The 20,421-nt window shown below is 46.9% G+C and overlaps 1 protein-coding gene across 2 annotated transcripts; it reads left to right on the plus strand.

The window, feature by feature from the left end:
* Nucleotides 1-10,361: 10,361 nt before the first annotated feature.
* PARP2 (poly(ADP-ribose) polymerase 2) lies at nt 10,362-20,413 on the plus strand. Of its 2 annotated transcripts, XM_072724289.1 has the most exons (16): nt 10,362-10,479; nt 11,455-11,607; nt 11,886-11,956; nt 12,548-12,598; nt 12,820-12,916; nt 13,340-13,415; nt 14,695-14,797; nt 15,574-15,733; nt 15,993-16,131; nt 17,592-17,655; nt 17,736-17,870; nt 18,361-18,488; nt 18,636-18,735; nt 19,574-19,672; nt 19,913-20,037; nt 20,145-20,413. In XM_072724289.1, the coding sequence occupies exons 1-16, from the start codon at nt 10,434-10,436 to the stop codon at nt 20,302-20,304; spliced, it is 1,707 nt and encodes a 568-aa protein (XP_072580390.1). In that variant the 5' UTR covers nt 10,362-10,433; the 3' UTR covers nt 20,305-20,413. The 2 variants fall into 2 exon arrangements, with proteins under 2 accessions (XP_072580390.1, XP_072580389.1); XM_072724288.1 differs by lacking the exon at nt 11,455-11,607 and having other exon boundaries at nt 10,405-10,479.
* The last annotated feature ends 8 nt before the right edge of the window (nt 20,414-20,421 follow it).

A 20,421-nucleotide genomic window follows, 5' to 3' on the forward strand; every position in this document is an offset into this window, starting at 1 on the left:
AGCATATAGAAAATAAAAGTGGGGAACTCAGAAACTCCCCAGAAATGCAGAACCATGCAGCTCATTCATGCCAAGAGAACAGAATTTCACGTAGCCCCAGTCCCACTGCTCGTGTAACAAAGGAAAACACAGTATCTGACCGCTTCGGGTCAAAACAGCGGGAAAGAATAACTTGAAATCAGGATAGAAGAAGCAATAACACCGCTACTCGGTTAACTTGATATTTTACCTATTTCATAATACTTGGTCCATCTCAGAACTTATAAAGCACTTTCTATATTTACCTCATTTTTGCAAATACTATGTCATCTCCATTTTATAGGTCAGCAAGCAAGGTTTGAAGACTAAATGGCAGGCAGCCTAGTGGTTAAGATCATGAATTTTTTTTTCAAGATTTTATTTATTCACGAGAGACACACAGAGAGGCAGAGACACAGGCAGAGGGAGAAGCAGGCTCCCTGCAGGGAGCCCGATGCAGGACCAATCCTGGGACCCTGGGGTCACACCCTGGGCCGAAGGCAGACGCTAAACTGTTGAGCCCCCCAGGCGCCCCAGATAATGAATTTTGAAGTCAAGACAAAACTGGATTTGAATCTTTGACTCCCTGGCATATTTGCAACTTCTCTAAGCTTCTGATTCCCCTTCTCTAAAATGAAAACAAATACCACCTACCTTAGGACTATTGGGAAGATTAAATGAGGTAAAATAAACATAAAATACTTTGCACAGTAGTTTGCATGTAGTTAGTAAGTTAAATGTTTAATGTGCTGTTTTTATTATTGTGTCCAGGCTCAACCAGCTAATAGAGTAGGAACCTAGATACTCCACCAAACAATTTCACTTTTCAAAATAATCTTGAAGCCAGGAAAGTCATTCATACCCCTCATAAGGCCCTTCCAAATCCGAGATACTTCTAATTGGAAAACTGGATGTTTCACAAGACATGATTTTAGTCTTTTAAGACTAAGACCTAAAAAAAAAAAAAAAAAAAAAAAAAAAGGAAAGGAAAGAAAAAGATACATATTTATACCTTTAGTGGGATTCCCAAAAGCTCGTTTTGCATGTTTACATCCCAAAAAACATTTCCATTTTCCCTAACTTAATGCTAAAATACAAGTTTACCCCCTCAACACCATAATTTCGGGAAGCTATCCAACACAGTTTGCTACGTAACCCCTGGAACATGCTCCTTCTGCCCTTGGTGAACACAACCATGTGGTTTCTCTGGTTCTTGCTGCCATTCTTTCTCAACATTAGATACATGCTCACAGCAAAATAAACCATCCCTTACCTAAACTGAAGTGGGCTAAGGTATATTCACATAAAAGCCATAAGCACGGTTTTGCTTTTGATAGAAAATCCTTTATTGCTCAGTCAAGATATTTATGGTGCTGGTTGGTTTCTAGTCATCATTGTGTACAAAATAAATATATGTAAAGGGAAGAACTGCACATTTAGAGTCCTGATAAACAATATATCAAAACCCACCTGAACTGTCACATGTGACAACTGACTTATGCACACTCATTTTGGGGCAAACAACAAGACTGTAAACTACCTAAATGTTGACAATAAAGGTTAAATAAATCATGGCACGCACATACATTAGATTGCTGTATAACCATTATAAGGAATGTGGATGGCAGTGCCCAGGTGGCTCGGTCCGTTGAACATCTGCCTTGAGCATCAGGTCACGATCCCAGGGTCCTGGGATGGAGCCTGCATCAGTGGAGAATCTGCTTTTCTCCCCCTCTGCCTCTCCCCACTCTGCTCATACTTACTCACTCTCTCTCTCTCTCAAATAAATAAATAATTTTTTTTTTTTTAAAAAGTGTGGATGTTCTTTATTTACTTATTTGGAAATCTTTTTTTTTTCCCCCAATTTGGAAATCTTAACTGGGAAAAAATACCTGCTAGAGTATGTAAAGAAGAGAGGAGGGTGAAATGCATGTATTTGCCTATACTTACATAAAATATCTCAGAAAGGATACATAAGAAACTGTTAATGCTGTTACTGGGGAGGGGAATTAGGTGGCGTAGGAGACTTGGTGATAACACTTTGGTCCCTTTTTAATTTTGAACCATAGCATTAAATTAACAATAAAACTTGAGAATTATAAGGATTATGAGATATATACAACCATCTATTACCACAATCCACCCACTAGTTTATTTCTGTCACACCTCTGTGTGACATATTCTACATATAAGGTAGAATAACACCTACATTATATTCAAACTGATGCAGGATACAAAATCAATGTCCAGAAGTCAGTGGTATTTCTATACACTAACAATGAGACTGAAGAAAAAGAAATTAAGGAGTCAATCCCATTTACAATTGCACCCAAAAGCATAAGATACCTAGGAATAAACCTAACCAAAGAGGTAAAGGATCTATATACCCTAAAAACCACAGAACACTTCTGAAAGAAATTGAGGAAGACACAAAGAGACGGAAAAACATTCCATGCTCATGGATTGGAAGAATTAATATTGTGAAAATGTCTATGCTACCCAAGGCAATTTACACGTTCAATGCGATCCCTATCAAAATACCATGGACTTTCTTCAGAGAGTTGGAACAAATCTCAATGGAACAGAATAGAGAATCCAGAAGTGGACCCTCAACTCATGGTCAACTAATATTCGACAAAGCAGGAAAGAGTATCCACTGGAGAAAGGACAGTCTCTTCAATAAATGGTGCTGGGAACATTGGACATTCACATGCAGAAGAATGAAACTAGACCACTCTCTTACATCAGACACAAAGACAAACTCAAAATGGATGAAAGATCTAAATGTGAGACAAGAATCAATCAAAATCCTAGAGGAGAACACAGGGAACTCCCTTTATGAACTCGGCCACAGCAACTTCTTGCCAGACACATCCATGAAGGCAAGAGAAACAAAAGCAAAAATGAACTATTGGGACTTCATCAAGGTAAGAAGCTTTTGCACAGCAAAGGATACAGTCAACAAAACTACAAAACAATCTACAGATGGGAGAAGAGATTCAAACTGATGTAGATCAAGGAGAAAAATGGAAATCAATTTACACTCAAGGTCACTAGGCAAAAGTTTTTAAAAGAAAAAAGATAGGGGCAGCCCTGGTGGCTCAGCTGTTTAGCACTGCCTTCAGCCCAGGGCGTGACCCTCGGGACCCAGGATCGAGTCCCACGACGGGCTCCCTGCATGGAGCCTGCTTCTCCCTCTGCCTGTGTCTCTGCCTCTCTGTGTCTCTCTGTCTCTCATGAATAAATAAATAAAATCTTAAAAATCTTTTCAAAAAAAGATACGCAAAATAAATGTAGCATTTACTTCTAGAAGGTATCAAACATTTATTTTAATACCTGGCCTTCATATATCTTGATTTTCAAAAGCAGAGCCTCGTAACGGTTTACGGACTCACTGTGATACCAGTATGTGACTTAGGCTTGGCCTGAGCTAAGGCCCTTGATTTTTGTTTAGTATTTCTTAGGCCTTTTAGGGCACCCTCACTACAGTGGTGACATTAAAATTGGGAGTTCCTCTTAGGGTCACTAAAATCATCAAACTTCAGACGTGGCAGCCTAGGCTCACCAAGGAAGTGGAAACGCTCAGAGCAAAGGCCAGGGCAAAAAAACGTTTGCTGCAGCCCCCACAAAGCCAGCGAGGCCCTGGGCCCCGCGGCCACAAAGGAAGTGAGGTGCACTGGCCTGAGCCTCCTCCCAAGATCTAGCCTCTCACCCGGGGAGGCAGGGGTGGAAACAGCCTTGGGACACTAACGGCACCGTCCCTTCAAGCAGAATGAAGCCGGGCACCTCCAGGAGCCGGGCTCCTCCACAGGAGGCACAGCCTATGGCTTCTGGGTCCCCATCCGGGACAGGCCACGACCCAGGTGGGTGCTTGCCTGCCTTCCCCCAGGCTCGCCCTGCCGGGACGCAGGGTTCAAGGGCCAGAGGAGTCCCGAACAACCAGGGAGCCAAACCAAGTGCAGGCTCGGCAGCCCGCCTCCCCGTGGGGGGAGCAAGAGCAGAGACCGGAGGCCCGGGGAAGTGGCCTCTGCCTGACTGGGCTAAGGAGCTACAGGGACGCCCTCCTCCTCTACCTTGAAAGGCCCCTCGGGAGGCAAGCCCCCTTCGCTGCCCTGGCCCCAGGGAACAGTGAGGCACTGCTTTTAGACTGAACTTTTAAACCAAGTTTCCTTGTGAGTTAATGTGCTTATCACAAGTGGACTCCTGTGTGTCCATGTCCCGGTTTAGGTGGCCCTACTGTCAACGACTTTCATTTCCTTAGGATAATTTCCTAATCTTTGTGACCTCAAAGTGGGGAATTTGTGCAAGGCAACAGGTTTCATTACGCCTGGCCTAGACCTAGACCCCTTCCCATCAGAACTTCCCTCCAGGGCCTTATTCCAGCTAATAGGCCTATGAATAAAAGAGGCCGTGGCTAAGGCTTCAGGCTTGGCAGGAACATCCAATGTATAACCCTTCCTCAACTAGCCCCTACCTTCTCAGCGTTCTGCACCGTGACTATCACTAGTTCAAACTCCTTTGTCTTTTCTCAGTTCCTCACAAATTTACTGGTTCTCCATCTAAAGATATAAAAGCTTCCTGCTCGGGTCGCTTCTTCAGGGCTTCCTTCTCTTGAGAAGGCTCCCATGTAAATTAAAAATTCAGCGAAATCCGTATGTTTTTCTCCTGTTCATCAGTCACTTTAATTTTCAGACCCTGCCAGGGACTCTAAGAAGGTTCCCTTAGAGTAGCAGATGAAAATCTCTATTTCGAAAAAAAAAAAAAAAAAAGAACATCTCTATTTCAAGGTGCTGCACAGGGGTATTCTAGGACATTTCACACAAGTTGTGATAGTTTCCAAGAAACTTTTTAGCTGCGCAATCTGGAATAAATTTCTTAAACTCTCTGAGACTCAATTTTCCCCTCTGTACCATGGGGATAGTAATACCTACGTCCCTAACATATATACAAATATATGAAAGAGTCTAGCATAATGACCGGTCATAGTACATGCTCAATTTATGGGATCCTTCCTTCCTTGCTTATTCCTCATTCTTATATAGACAGAACAGGAAAAAGTAAATAACCACTTGCATGAGTTTACTAATATACTATTATATTATATAGTAATTAATTCATCTACATATCATATAATTTTTTCTAGATACAAGTAAATCAATGAAAATTAGCTTCTCCTCCTAAATTTTATGATTACAGACCTATAGTTACCCATAATTTCCTGCTTCTTAATAGTGGCAAGGTTACATTGCAGATTTTCTTTTTTTTAAGATTTTATTTATTCATGAGAGAGAGAGAGAGACAGAGACAGAGACACAGGCAGAGGGAGAAGCAGGCTCCATGCACCGGGAGCCCGACGCGGGACTCGATCCCGGGTCTCCAGGATCACGCCCTGGGCTGAAGGAGGTGCTAAACTGCTGAGGCACCCGGGGTGCCCTACACTGCAGATTTTCTTCCTCTGCAGTAAGAGATATGAGTGGATCATTCTGGAAAGCCAGAAAGATGAGCGTAGGGCTCTCTGAAATCATTGTGAAAAGAACAGCTTTAGTAAAGGGCTTTGGAACACCATGATTACCTACAAAGACAGAGAGGTATGGACCCTGTGTATTTTAAGGGTTAAAAAGGAAAGGCTGGCCCATCTCTAAAGTGGGGAATGAAGAATCTGGGTCCTGGATCCACTGGGTTGCAGATGCTGAAATCAGCTGACTCTACAATCCTGCAAGAGAGCATTAAAAAATGTGGAGCCTGAGTTGCTCTAAGTAGGACCTTTTGGGCCACTTAGTGGGATCATCTGTCCTCAAAGAACCTTACTGACCTGTGCAATGATCTACTTGAACAAGATCATCATTGCAGCACCATAAGGTAGCACAGCCACACCATGTGAGTGAAAACTCACTTACCAGACTCTGGGTTTTGGGATGGATGTGGGAGTCAAGCTGTCCCTCCCCGAAGCCTTAAGTCTTTTGGGATGATTTGGGGGAAGAGAGAGGCATGTTGTTCTCAGTAAGGCGTTGGGAGACCATATCCCCCCTCCATGCGCACCCTGAATTCATGGGAGACTTCAGGTCAGTTATAACTACAGGTAGCAAATGATGCAAAGATCATACCGTATCACAGATTTATTAGCCTGCTATCCCCAATTCTTGATGTTACCATTATAATAAAAACAAAAAAAAAAGCTAAAGAAAGCAAACAAATCTCCCCACAAATCACCCTTTTGCAGAAACCTCCTTCCTCATCCCCCCCTCTAGTCACCTCCTGCGGAGGCGACTCTGATGAGACCTCCTGTGCGCCTAATATTTCTCTTTATCTCTTCCCCACTTTCATTCTTCCATAGGACACATCTTCTTGCATAAAGTCCCTGACCTCGAGACCCCTGGGATAAATATTACGCCTCTGCCTTAGTCACAATCTTTCTTTAGGTTTTCAGCCGGTTCTTCCCTTCTCTGGACCTGGAACCCCTTCCTCTTCCCATCTTATCCCATCAGTACCCATGATAACACCTCTTCCCTTTATTCCCCACTGGTCAGGCTCTGCGAGTCTTCTAAAACTTTGCTACCATTTCGTTTCCCAGAAGTCGAACAAATTTATGATGCCAGAGCAATATGAATATTGCTAGTCTATACATGAAAAATATACAAAAAATATAACGATTACAAGACCAAGCAGTGAACTCATATTTACATTCTGTAAATGTTTAGGACATCTGGGTGGCTCCATCAGTAAACATCTCAGGTCATGATCTTAGGGTCCTGTGATCAAGTCCCCCAGTGGGCCCCTTACTCAGCAAGGAGCCTGCTTCCGCCTCTCCCTCTGCCCGCTGCTCACTTGCTCACTCGCGCTCTCTGTCAAATAAATTAATAAAATCTTTTTTTAAAAATAAAATAAAAAAATTTAATTAATATATTTCTTTGAGACTTAGAGAGAGAGAGAGGGCACAGGATGGGGTAGGGCAGAGGGGCAGGGAGAAAGAAACTCTACGCAGACTACTGAGTGCGGGGCCCCACTCCAGGCTGGATCCCATGACCCTGAGCTTGATCATGACCTGAGCCAAAACCAAGAGTTGGCTGCTTAGCCAACTGCACCACTCGGATGCCCCCAATTATTAAGATTTTTATCCCTTCTTTTCCCTTTTCTTTTCTTCTCTTCCTCCTCCCTTTTCTTCTTCATTTTTCTTCTGCTCCTGCTATTTCTCCCATATATTTTATATATTCTGTATTCTGAGATATCAGAAATGCTTTTTTTATTTTTATTTTTTTCTTTCTTTTTTGTTTTTTTTCCAGAAATGTTTTTAGATACTACTTCTATACCTTCTTGGAACCCAAATAAAGAAAATAAGATCGTACCTATTGCTAGGTTGTTTCAGCCATTTGAGGTTTGCAAGATCTTGTGTACGAACTAAACGATTCTTATCAGGGTGTGGGTGCTAGTTGCTCAGTCCAATGTGATACAAACCCAAATTGGTCATAAGGAGAACCCCTTTCTATTTTATTATATTTTATACTTATTTATTTATTTAGCTGACCGAAACCTTCGTTGAGAGCCAAAATACCAAGAGGCTGTCTTCTGGAGATTCTTGGGCCTCAGACCTTAGGAAGTAGGGCCCCTCAACCCATGATGTTAGCAGAAGGCTAGAACTAAGTTCCACAGCCAGGCCACTTTCTGTGTCTCCGACGCCAGGCTGAGCGGCAAGTGCTGTGCCCCTGTCTCCAGGTTGAGGCCTGGCCTGTGGACTCACAGCCAAGGTTCGCAGGCCGCACAGCTTGGTCCTCAGCTGGCCCCACGGGCGAGTGTGCACAGTTGAGGGCACAGCCGCCGCTGAGGCCCACCTGGGGGAGCACCTGCCATGGGCAGGTCCACGCTGCCAGGTGCATGAGGACATCACTAAGCTCCTCTCGAAGGGCTGCCTGTCCCTGGGGGACCAGGCTTAGGGGCCAGGCTCCCCTTCAGGCTTCCACCTCCCCCACCGAAGCCAGGAGCAGGTTGGTGGGATTGGTGGAATTGGCCCCAGCCTCGTTCTGCAGCAAACTCAGCACGCACGCACGTGGCGGGTGCCCTCAGGTGTGGGCGGGGGGCGAAGCCAAAGGGGCTGGCAGCCACGCCATCTGCCCCCGTGTTCCCATACGCATCCCACCCACCAGAGACAGCTGCCCGCCACACACCAGCCGGAATGCACCTGCCAGGATGCTCCTGCCGGGATGCACCAGCCGCCATGCACCTGCCGGGATACACGGGACAACACCGCCACCCCTTTCTATTGGAAAGGCTTATTTGCTTTTGCTTGGGTATCACAAATCCATTTTTCGTATATTTATTTTCTGAAATAGATAGACTTACCCAGGAAAGCATGTACCTTACAGAGTAGCTTGATTAATCCATTTTTCCTGTCCTTATGGTATGACAGAAAATGTAAGGAAATCTTAGGAATATCACATTATAATCAACACTACCTAAAATGTTCACTTACCAGGATAGGAAGTCTTGATTTGCAGTTAACTCTTCTTTTTAGTGACACGTATTTTAACTAATTCATCATTTTTCCCCCTAAGATATCTCCAATGTATTATGACAACTTTAAGCATCCAGACAACCAGAGAATAGAATATAATGGACATCTAGGGACACCTGGGTAGCTCAGCAACTGAGGGTCCACCTGGGGCCCAGGGCATGATCCCGGTGGGTAGGGAATTCAGTGCCATTCCGCTCTGCGCAGGGCGCCTGCTTCTCCCTCCACCTGTGGGTCTGCCTCTTTTTTTCTGCCTCTCATGAATAAATAAATAAAATCTTTAAAAAATAATATAATGGACATCTCTACATAAGTTTCCTAGATTTAACAATTGTCTGCTTCATTTGATTATTTTGGCTGGAGTACTTCAAAGCAAATTGCAGATATAACATTTCACCCTTACATATTATTTTCAAAGGAATTTTTTTAAAAATCATAACTACCATACCATTGCCACAACTAACAAATATGTTTTAACCCCTCAGGAGCTCAAAATGGGATTGTAATTGGAGGTAGAACCTTTAAAGAATTAGGGGCACCCGGGGGGGCTCAGAGGTTGAGCATCTGCCTTGGGCTCAGGGCGTGACCCGGGGGTCCCCGGATCGAGTCCCACGTTGGGCTCCCTGCATGGAGCCTGCTTCTCCCTCTGCCCCTGTGTCTCTCTCTCTCTGTGTCTCTCTGTGTCTCTGTGTCTCTGCCTCTGTCTCTCTCTCTCTCTGTCTCTGCCTCTCTCTGTGTCTCTGTGTGTGTCTCTCTCTGTGTCTGTGTCTCTCTGTCTCTGTCTCTCTCTGTCTCTCTGCCTCTGCCTCTCTCTATCCCTCACTCTCTGTCTCTCTGCCTCTTTCGGTCTCTGCCTCTGTTTCTTTTTCTGTCTCCCTATCTCTCTCTCTGTCTCTGTGTCTCTGTCTCCCTGTCTCTCTCTGTGTCTCTCTGTCTCTCCGTGTCTCTCTCTGTGTCTCTCTCTATCTCCCTATCTCTGTCTTCGTCTCTGTGTCTCTCTCTGTCTCTGTGTGTGTCTCTGTCTGTCTCTCTGCCTCTGCCTGTCTCCCTCTCTCTCTGCCTCTGTTTCTTTCTGTCTCTGTCTCTCTCCCTCTCTCCCTGTCTTTCTCTGTCTCCCTGTCTCTCTGTCTCTCTCTGTCTCTCAGGAATAAATAAGGTCTAAGGGCACCCGGGAGGTCAAGCATGTGGCTTCGGCCCAGGCCACGGCGCGGCCCCACCCGGCGAGGAACCCCCTTACACACGCGCACGCACACGCACGCACACCCCGCTCCTGCGCGCTCTCCTCGCTCCTCCAGGAGATATGGAAAAGAAGAAAGAGAGACTCAGCGCGTCTAGGACGCGCCCCCAGGCCAGGGCGGGGTCGGGGGGGCAAAAGCGGGCGGGGGAGAGTAGTCTGAATTGGGTTCCGGAGCCCCGCGGCCCGATGCCCGGGTGCCCCGGCCCAGCCATTGAACTCACCCTGCCGGCCGTGAGTCTATTCCAAGCCCCGGGGAGGGGGCATCCGCCGCGCGCGCGCGGCCTCTCCTGCCCGAAGGCCCTCGCCGGGGCCCGCTCTCTGGGAACTCACCCCCCCGCGCGCGGGGAGGGCCCTGCTAGGGCCGCCGCTGGCCCGAGTCTCAGACCTTCCCAGGGGCCGGGAGAGTGACGCGCACTCCGCGCGTGGCCCCACCGCTGGGCTTCCCGCCGCCCTGCGCACCGCGGCCCGCCCGCCGCTTATAAGGCGCCGCCTGCACGGCCCTTCTCGCTCACGGTGACTTCCCATAACACACAGCAGCATGCAAATACCGCGGGGAGCCCCGCCCCGCCCCCCGCGCCGCCTCGGGACGCATGCGCCGGCGCTCTGTTCCCGCCTTGGGCCGGCGGCGGGCGGGCGAGCGGGCGGGAGCGGCTCTGGCGGGCAAGAGCGGGCGCCATGGCGGCGCGGCGGCGGGGGACGCGCGGCGGCGGCGGGGCGAGAGGTGCGGGCGCGGGGGCGGGAGCGCGGGGGCGGGAGCGCGGGGCCGGGCGGGCGCCAGGTGGGCGGGGGGGCTCTCTGCTGCGCTTCCCCGCGCCCGCGCCCAGTCTCCGAGTAGCTGCGGGCAGAGCCTCCGGTCGCGGGCACCCTCCTTCCCCAGCTGCCGTCACCGACTCCAAGAAGCCAGTCGGGGGGTGCGCGAATGTGGCACCGGGAGAGGCCGGACAACGGCCCGCGCGTCACCCGCCGTACAGTGCACACTGCGTGTCACCCGCTGTGCAGTGCACACCGCGTGTCACCCGCCGTACCGTGCACACCGCGTGTCACCCACTGTACCGTGCACGTGTCACCCGCCGTACAGTGCACACCGCGTGTCACCCGCCGTACCACACACAGTGCGTCCCACACTCAGATGTTGCCATCAACATTCAGGCCTCGGGGCTGGTGGGTACCATCCTCTGTCTTACGCTCCTAAGTGCAGAGGTCCGTCCTACAAATTCGGTATCGCCGCTGTCAGCCTCTGGATTTTACAGTCAGGGCAACTGAGGTACGAAGAGGTGACGTGACTTCCGCAAGTTCCCGCCGCTGGAAGGGACAGGACGGGGCTCCTAACAGGAGACCGCAGAGCTCCGTGTGGTTTGCCTCTGGGTACTGGGAAGGCTCGGGGCACAAGCACACGAGCAGCGGGGACACTCCTGCCTCCGCTGGGAGCTCGCTGGGAGCTCGAGCTCCCAAGAGCCCCGGGGCTCCATTTTACTTTGTTTTGGTTTTTGGCTACAATTGCAATTTGGGAAGGGATTTCCCAGACTACCACCAGGACCAGCGGCTTGGCAGTTCTCATTTCTTTATAAATTTACGAAGCCGTCCTGGACCATTTCTTTAAAAAGATGATGTTTTCTTCGAAGTAGGACCGTGTTCGGGGGGTACTCATTCCTCCCTTTGGTTCTTTGCCCACTCTTCGTGCCCGTGGCTTCTGCAGCATTCGACGAAGCTGGAAGAGTTCATGATGGCAACACGGCTGGAGAAGACCCTCCTCCTGCAAAGAAAACTCGGAGATGCCAGAGGCAGGGGGGGAAAAGGGGGCCTTTGACTGCAGGAGGGGCCGGCAATGGCAGCACGGAAGACAAGCCAGGTCAGCTCTGGGCGGTGGGCCCGCGGGAGTGTCTCCGGGAGAGGTGGGGCGAGGGACGCCTTGTCCTCTGCACTCACGTCTTCCTTTCCTGCAGATGTCACTAGTTTCCTATCCTGTGGGCGAACCACAGTGCGCCTCTCCTGTCTCCGAATCTTCGGTTTTGTGTTGTTTAGACAGATTGACACCTGGACAGATGGGGATTGCTCGGGGAGGACAGAGTTCCTTAGGACACTGATTTCCCGCACACATAGCTCCCGTATGTGTCTGTCTTCCCCCAGAGTCTGTGAAGACCCTGCTGTTAAAGGGCAGAGCTCCCGTGGACCCCGAGTGCGCAGCCAAGGTGGGGAAGGTGAGACTCCTCGCCCCTCGGTTTCTCAGCGCTGTTCCCGGGCTGCTGGGACTCCTGCCCCGAAGCTGCTGGCATTCAGTTCAGAGCCCTCGCCGAGATACTCCTGGCGATGACTTGTCTCCAAGGCTAAGAGAGGGGAGCGGGGGAGTCTGGGGGCTAAAAATCCACGTGTCTTTGACTTCTGGGGTTGTCATCAGCTTTCCACGCTTCGTTCTCGTTCTCGGAAAATAATCCCGTTCTCAGGGAAGAACTGTCTTTGTTCTAATGAGAAACTGCCCTGCTCTGGCACAGGTCACTGACGACTGTGGAAAGGCTTTGAAGAATACACAAGAAAGGCTTCTTTTGGAGCAGGTTTCCTTTAGCTGTTAGAATCCTTGGTTTTTCTATAATTACAAAAAAGCAACATGTGTTCATCATAGGATAATCATAGCTAATGTGTAGAAGACCTAGTGCGGCAGTTCCTTCCCCGGAAGGTGGATATTGGTAGTGCTGGGGAATGACATGTTGAGACACAAGAAAATCTAGAGCGTCACGGAGGATTTCATGAGGACTGAGGTTACGCTACCATCAGTTTTTTCCTTCTCTCCCCAGGCCCACGTGTACTGTGAAGGGAGCGATGTCTATGATGTCATGCTAAACCAGGTAACGGGAGGAGCTGTTCTGCGTATGGGGATTTTTTTCTTGGTAGTTACTGATGACAGGGTCCCGATGCCCAGATCTTTGATTCTGAGGTCCCTATGTCAGCCTTACATTAGCCCTCTCCCTGGAGCTGTTACTGGTACCCGTGCCTGAGGAAGAGGCCTCAGCTTCTGTGGCTTCCATTTGTAGACCTCTCTCTCAGGTTTGTATTTCCCTCCTCGTAGACCAATCTTCAGTTCAACAACAACAAGTACTATTTGATTCAGCTGTTGGAAGATGATGCCCGGAGGCACTTCAGTGTCTGGATGAGATGGGGCCGAGGTAATGACTTTTATTATGGGTTTTTTGATTTGTCATTCAGAAAGCCAGAAGCAGGGTAGTGAGTAACCAGAAGATCCTCCGGATTTAAGTTGGTGGGATGGAGGCTCCATCACCTGGGAGGGACTTGGAAGTGGGGAATGGCAAGCATCTTCATTAGGAAGTTCCCATTGGCAAAACTAAGAACAGCCTGTCAGCTGGGAAGTGTCCGGTGGGTCTCCTTGTGCTGCTCAGGGACCGTGGCAGTTGGACGGCAACTCATATCAACAGGACCCGCTTCCTGGGCCCTTCACCGTCCCTCTCGCCTTCCTGCCCACCTGCCAGATGCTGTGCAGGGAGACCTTAGAGAACTGGCCAATGAACTGAGAAAGCTCTTGCTGGATTGGGAGGCAGGAAACCATCTTATGTGTGGCATTTACTTTGCAGTTGGGAAAATGGGGCAGCACAGCTTGGTGGCTTGCTCGGGGGACCTCGACAAAGCCAAGGAAATCTTCCAGAAGAAGTGAGTGCTCGAAACGAGTGCCAAACAAATACCATTCCTCTTCTTTTTTTTTTTTTTAAATTTTTTTTTTTAATTTATTTATGATAGTCACAGAGAGAGAGAGAGAGAGAGGCAGAGACACAGGCAGAGGGAGAAGCAGGCTCCATGCACCAGGAGCCTGATGTGGGATTCGATCCCGGGTCTCCAGGATTGCGCCCTGGGCCAAAGGCAGGCGCCAAACCGCTGCGCCACCCAGGGATCCCCTACCATTCCTCTTCTTGGGTGTATGTTCTTTAGGAATTTTACAGTTTGTGTGATTTGGCTTCCATGTTAACGTATTTCCACTGTGGTGCTCTATGACTGGAACACCAAACTGCAGACTCAGTCAGTGATCATGTCACCTGGAACCCTGAAACTGACTAAAAAAAAAAAAAACAGAAGAATCTATATTTAGCACATGGCTAGTAATTTAGGAAATTGGGTACAAATGAGAATGCTCAGCGAGAGTTTTATTTTTTTTTAAATGGAGTCTTCTTTATTTTTTTTTATTTATGATAGTGACACAGAGGCAGAGACACAGGCAGAGGGAGAAGCAGGCTCCATGCACCGGGAGCCCGACGTGGGATTCGATCCCGGGTCTCCAGGATCATGCCCTGGGCCAAAGGCAGGCGCCAAACCGCTGCGCCACCCAGGGATCCCTCAGCTAGAGTTTTAAAAATTCTTTCACTATGATATGGATGCAGAGCCTTCTGGAGTCTGTGAGAATCTGTCAGAGAAAGGGATTAAACAGGGATCTTTTGTCTGAAATCTTAAAGGTTTTTGTGGTATTTTGGTGCCTTTGGGAAGCTCAAATCCTTTTCTCCCCATTTTTTGTTCCCATTGTCTCCAGAGCTTTTTTTTTTTTTTTTTTTCTTCTTTTTTTCTAATAAGCATCCTAATTTAGAATCCAGAGTTTTGGAAAGTCAGATATTAAAAGAGTTCTAAGAGGGTAGTTTGAGAAAAAAGACAAGGTGGGCGCCTGGGTGGCTCAGTCAGTTAAGTGTCTGCCTTCATCTCAGGTCGTGACCCCGGGGGTCCTGGGATGGAGCCCCAGGTCAGGCCCCCTGCTCAGCGGGGAGCCTGCTTCTCCTTCTCCCCTTGTTCTTGCCTCCTCCCCCTGCCCATGCTTTCTGTCAAATAAATAAAACCTTTAAGAAAAAGAGAAAAGTCGTTTGGAGATGTTCTGAGGAAATAATTATAAGCCCACTCCTACTAGTGGACCCTGATTTGTAAGATTTTCTCGCCATCCTGGACCCCACAGATTCCTTGACAAAACAAAAAACAATTGGGAGGATCGTGAGAAGTTTGAGAAGGTGCCTGGAAAATATGATATGCTAGAAATGGACTATGCTACCAATACTCAGGTAAATTCTGACCACACATTTGGGGAGAAAACTGCTTCCTCTGAACCAGGGTGAAATCTATCAGAATGGCTTAGATCAGGCCCCAGACTGGAACAGGTCAGAGCATCTTGAGTCTTGCTGTTTCTCACCTAAATAAAGGTAACAGTTCCCTCAGAGGTACCTTTCATGGATCTTTGTAGTCTTGAGGGACTGGAGACTAAAGACAGAATGTGCTCTCTTGTCTCTACTATTTAGTATCATTCTTATAATAAAATCCTTGGCCCTATTTTCAGAAGTTTAATATACAGATCAAGAAAGGACTAATACATAGTCACACTGATGAAACCGCATGTAAAGTGGTCTTCACTTTTGGTTATATACATTTTTTATTTATAAAAAAATTAATTTCAACAAATTGAGTTGTACCAGAATGCTGAAAATTGTCATATACGGTATCTGAGAAATGGAAAAATCTTAGTTTTTTTTAAGATGAGAAGATCTGAGACATGATAGCTGTCTTTACATATTTACCAATGAATTAGGAGAGCCTTTTAGACTTATTCTGGGAGTTTACCTGTGGGAGGCACATGTAGGAGGAGAAGGCGGGATCACATCAGGTACTCTAACTGGGTTAGTAACAGAACGAACCTGTGTTCAAGCAGGAGCCAACTGATGCTTACCAAGGGAACAGGGATATTGTAGAGCCAGCCTTCTTTGCAGGGACCTTAAAATAGATCCTTTTAGATTTAGATTTTATATGATTCCTTTTTTTTTTTTTTTTTTTTTTTTGGCTGTAGAGTGAAGAGGAAACAAAAAAGGAGTCTCTTAAACTCCCCTTCAAACCAGAATCACAGCTAGATCTTCGAGTGCAGGAGCTGATAGAGTTGATCTGTAATGTCCAGGCCATGGAAGAGACGATGGTAGAAATGAAATACGACACCAAGAAAGCCCCACTTGGTAGGACTTCAGATCCTGTCCTACAGTCTGTCTTTATATTTGCTAGTTTCTTTAATGGGCTATCTCATCACCACCGTGACTTAAAGCTTGCTGATATTGTGAATCAAGAAAAGGAGATTTTGGGTGAGAGGTGGCGTGAGGGAAGAAGGAGCTGTTTTGAGAGTTGAAGGTGGGGGTCTTTGTGGGGAGGCTCAAGAATACAGTTCTCAGGATAGTGCCCTAAGTTGTGAGGTCTGAGGGTCTCTGGCTGTGCCTGCAGGGAAGCTGACAGTGGCACAAATCAAGGCAGGCTACCAGTCTCTCAAGAAGATTGAGGACTGTATTCGGGCTGGCCAGCACGGACGAGCTCTTGTGGAAGCTTGCAATGAGTTCTACACCAGGATCCCACATGACTTTGGGTAAGGCCTGTGCTGTTACTTCTCCTTCATCCTCCACCTGACCGTCTCCTCCTCACTCAGCAACAACTATAGTCTTTTTATTCCCATTTTTAATGAAATGATCATCTTGGATAGATCATCAAAAGCCAAAAATGATTTGTAGTAGCCTTCGTAGTCAAAAGACAAGTTTGGGATGCGAGCTCCTGGCCTGATTATCATCATGTTTTCGGACCGAGTAGAAGTCACCAATAGAAAATAGGTCTAGGTATCTAACCAACAGGTAAAAAAATTGCTTCAGACATAGAACTCCCTTGTTCCTATTCAAAGGATAGTAGGTGTATAAAATACAATTTATCTTTGTCCATTCTATATTCTGGTGCTTGTTCTGTTCTTATTCCTTTTATTGTTTTATAGCGCTTTGTGACTGAAAAATAACTCTTGAGTGGTCAACGGGTCTACTTCTGTTTCTAGTCAGGACTGTATCCAAGCTGTTCAAAAATAAGATTCGGCTATTGTCAAAAACAAGAAATGACAAGTGTTGGAGAGGATGTAGAGGAAAGGGAACCCTCCTGTACCGTTAGTGGAATTGTCAAGGAGCACAGCCACTGTAGGAAACGGATGGAGGTTCCTCAAAGAAATAAGAAAAGAACTTCAGTATGACCCAGCTATTCTACTTCTGGGCATTTAATCTGAAAAATGTGAAAAAACACTAATTCAGAAAGATATGCATCCTTATGTTCTTTGCAGTATTACTTAAAATAGCCAAGATAGGGCAGCCCCGGTGGCGCAGCAATTTAGGGCCACCTGCAGCCCAGGGTGTGATCCTGGAGACCCGGGATCGAGTCCCACGTCAGGCTCTCTGCATGGAGCCTGCTTCTCCCTCTGCCTGTGTCTCTGCCTCTCTCTTTCTGTATGTCTCTCATGAATAAATAAATAAAATATAAAAAATAAAATAAAATAGCCAAGATATGGAAACAACCTAAGTGTCCACTGACAGATGACCGGATAAAAAAGAGGTGGTATATTATACGATGGTATATACTACTCAAGCATAAAAAAAAAGAATGAAATCTTGCCATTTGCAGCAACATGAATGGATGGATCTTGATCGTATTATGTTAAGCAAAATAAATCAACAGCATAAGACAAGCACAATGACTTCACTCATGTGGAATCTTAAAAAAAAAAAATAAATACAGAGAACAGACAGGGGAAGGGGACTAGGGTGGGTGATATGGGTGAAGGGGGTCAGCTGTATAGTGAGGGATGGTTACTGGACTTGCAGCGATCACTTTCAAATTATAAAGCTGTGCATCTGAAACACGTCTATATGAAATGAACTCATAAAAAGGAATTTCCTTTCTATCAAGTCCCAAATATCAAAACCTATACAGTGTGTTTATCTTTAGTCTGTTACTTTGAGTCCTGTGTCATTGGCCACATCTCAGAGAACTGATCGTGGATTTTATCTCTGTCCTTAGGCTCCGCACCCCTCCATTAATCCGGACAGAGAAAGAGCTGTCAGACAAAGTACAGCTACTGGAGGTGAGACATGCGTGGATTGGGAAGCATTAACTGTCTTGTCCCAAGTTCCTACACGTTGATCCTGTATCTCATCTCCCCAGGCTTTAGGAGACATTGAAATTGCCATTAAGCTGGTGAAGACCGAGCTGCAAAGCCCAGAACACCCGCTGGACCAACACTATAGAAAACTACACTGTGCCTTGCATCCTCTAGACCATGAAAGTCACGAGTTCAAAGTAAGAAAAATGATCACTTATTTTCCTACCTTTAAGACCCATCCCCGGGATCCCTGGGTGGTGCAGGAATCCCTGGGTGGCACAGCGTTTTGGCGCCTGCCTTTGGCCCAGGGCGCGATCCTGGAGACCTGGGATCGAATCCCATGTCGGGCTCCCGGTGCATGGAGCCTGCTTCTCCCTCTGCTTGTGTCTTTGTGTCTCTGCCTCTCTCTCTCTCTCTCTCTGTGTGACTATCATAAAAAAAAAAAAAAAAGACCCATCCCCGTAGCCCCACTGTTCTGTGACCACTTCTGGTTAAGAGCAAACCTTTATGTAGAACAGAATTTCGCTCTACCGGGATCTGGGGGAGGTAGAGCTCTTTCTCACTGTCTGGTGAGACTGTCGGGGAGTGGAGAGTCTGCCGGCTTCACCAGAGGCCCTGAGGTTCTCCAGCTCAGTCCGGTCTCTTGTAGGGCCCACACCGGCCGTTTCTTTCATTTTCTTTTCACAGGTGATTTCCCAGTACCTACAGTCTACTCATGCTCCCACACACAAGGACTACACCATGACCTTGCTGGACGTTTTTGAAGTGGAGAAGGAGGGTGAAAAAGAAGCCTTCAGAGAGGACCTTCATAACAGGTGTCAGTTTAGCTTTGGGTTTGGGAAGACACCCCTTGCCGGAAGTGCAGTTATGGGACTTCTGGAAAATGCAGGAAATGGCTTTTTTATGTTTATGTCCTAACTGCTGGAGAGCAACAGAGTACAGTAATAATGGCTTTCCTCTAGGATGCTGCTGTGGCACGGCTCCAGGCTTAGTAATTGGGTGGGAATCCTGAGCCACGGCCTTCGAATTGCCCCCCCTGAAGCTCCCGTCACAGGTTACATGGTGAGTAGAAATTGAATCCTGGAAGGAGGCACAAGGGCAGGGGATACAGTCATTTTATTCCAGTTCTTTTTTTTTTTCCTTTTTTTTTTTTTCCAGTTCTTTTTTTTTCCCTTTTTTTTCTAGATTAGGATTCTATAGTACCCTTCCCAAGAATTAAACCCACTCATGGATAATCCTGACATTTTTCTTTTTTTTTTTTTAAGACCCTGACATTTCTTACTATGTCTCCCTTTAAATTCCCAAAGATTGGGGATCCCTGGGTGGCTCAGCGGTTTAGCGCCTGCCTTTGGCCCAGTGCGCAATCCTGGAGTCCCGGGACTGAGTCCCTCATCGGGCTCCCAGCATGGAGCCTGCTTCTCCCTCCTCCTGTGTCTCTGCCTCTCTCTCTCTCTACGTCTAAAATAAATAAATAAATAAATAAATAAATAAATCTTTTAAAATAATAATAAATTCCCAAAGATATCCCTGCATGGAGCCTGCTTCTCCCTCCTCCTGTGTCTCTGCTTCTCTCTCTCTATGTCTAAAATAATAAATAAATAAATAAATAAATAAATAAATAAATAAATAAATAAATATTTAAAAATGATAAATTCCCAAAGATATCCAAATAAATAAATATCTTTAAAAATAATAACAATAGATTCCCAAAGATATCCCTCCTACCCCCTCAGAAAGCAGAGATTCACCAATATCCCTGCTTCTCTGGGAAGTAATCGCAAGGGGACGTGGAGAAGGGTCTGAATTGTGTTTAAGATCATGGAAACACAGGGTCGGTGGTGCAGGCCTTTCCGACACAGCGGGTTAAGCAGCTGACCTTCGTGTTTGTCTTTATGCTCAGTTTGGGAAAGGAATCTACTTTGCCGACATGTCCTCTAAGAGCGCCAATTACTGCTTCGCTTCTCGCGTGAAGGACATTGGACTGCTGCTTCTATCAGAGGTGAGACAAGCCTGTTTATGATCTCTAGTTGATTATTAGTTCCTATTTTCTAGAGAGAAAAGTCTGACTCCAGAACCAAGAGATTCACCTGAGAGAACTTGAGGGGGCAGCCGAAGGCAGTTTCCATCCCATTCCTCTGCAGGAGAAGGGGAAGAAAGTATTGGTGGGATTTGCTGTTTGGCCTTCGAGCCATCCAGTGCTCAGGAGGATGTGGGTGTTCAAAGATCTTCTGCTTTGCAGGTCGCTCTGGGTCAGTGTAATGAGCTGCTAGAGGCCAATCCTGAGGCAGAAAGATTACTTCAGGGCAAACACAGCACCAAGGGACTGGGCAAGACGGCTCCCAGTCCCACCTCCTTCATCACCCTGTAAGTACTCAGAGCCTGTACGTGCTCAGGCTGGAAGACTCCTTATGACCAGACAAGACTCTCCTTTCCTTATTCCAGCTTCTGACCCAGAGTTTTCCATTTGGCAGGAATGGGAGTACGGTTCCCTTAGGACCAGCAAGTGACACAGGAATTCTGAATCCAGATGGTTATACCCTCAACTACAATGAATTTATTGTCTATAGCCCCAACCAAGTCCGTATGCGGTACCTTCTGAAGGTTCGGTTTAATTTCCTGCAGCTGTGGTGAAATTGATATTAAATAAACTGGGTAAGATCTGATCTTCAAACAAGGAAATAGATAATGTTGTACTTTTGGATTTTCTGATCTTTTATGTAATAAAAATAACACAAATCTACCACTGGT

Source organism: Vulpes vulpes, chromosome 10 (genome assembly GCF_048418805.1).
Source record: "Vulpes vulpes isolate BD-2025 chromosome 10, VulVul3, whole genome shotgun sequence".
NCBI lineage: Eukaryota > Metazoa > Chordata > Mammalia > Carnivora > Canidae > Vulpes > Vulpes vulpes.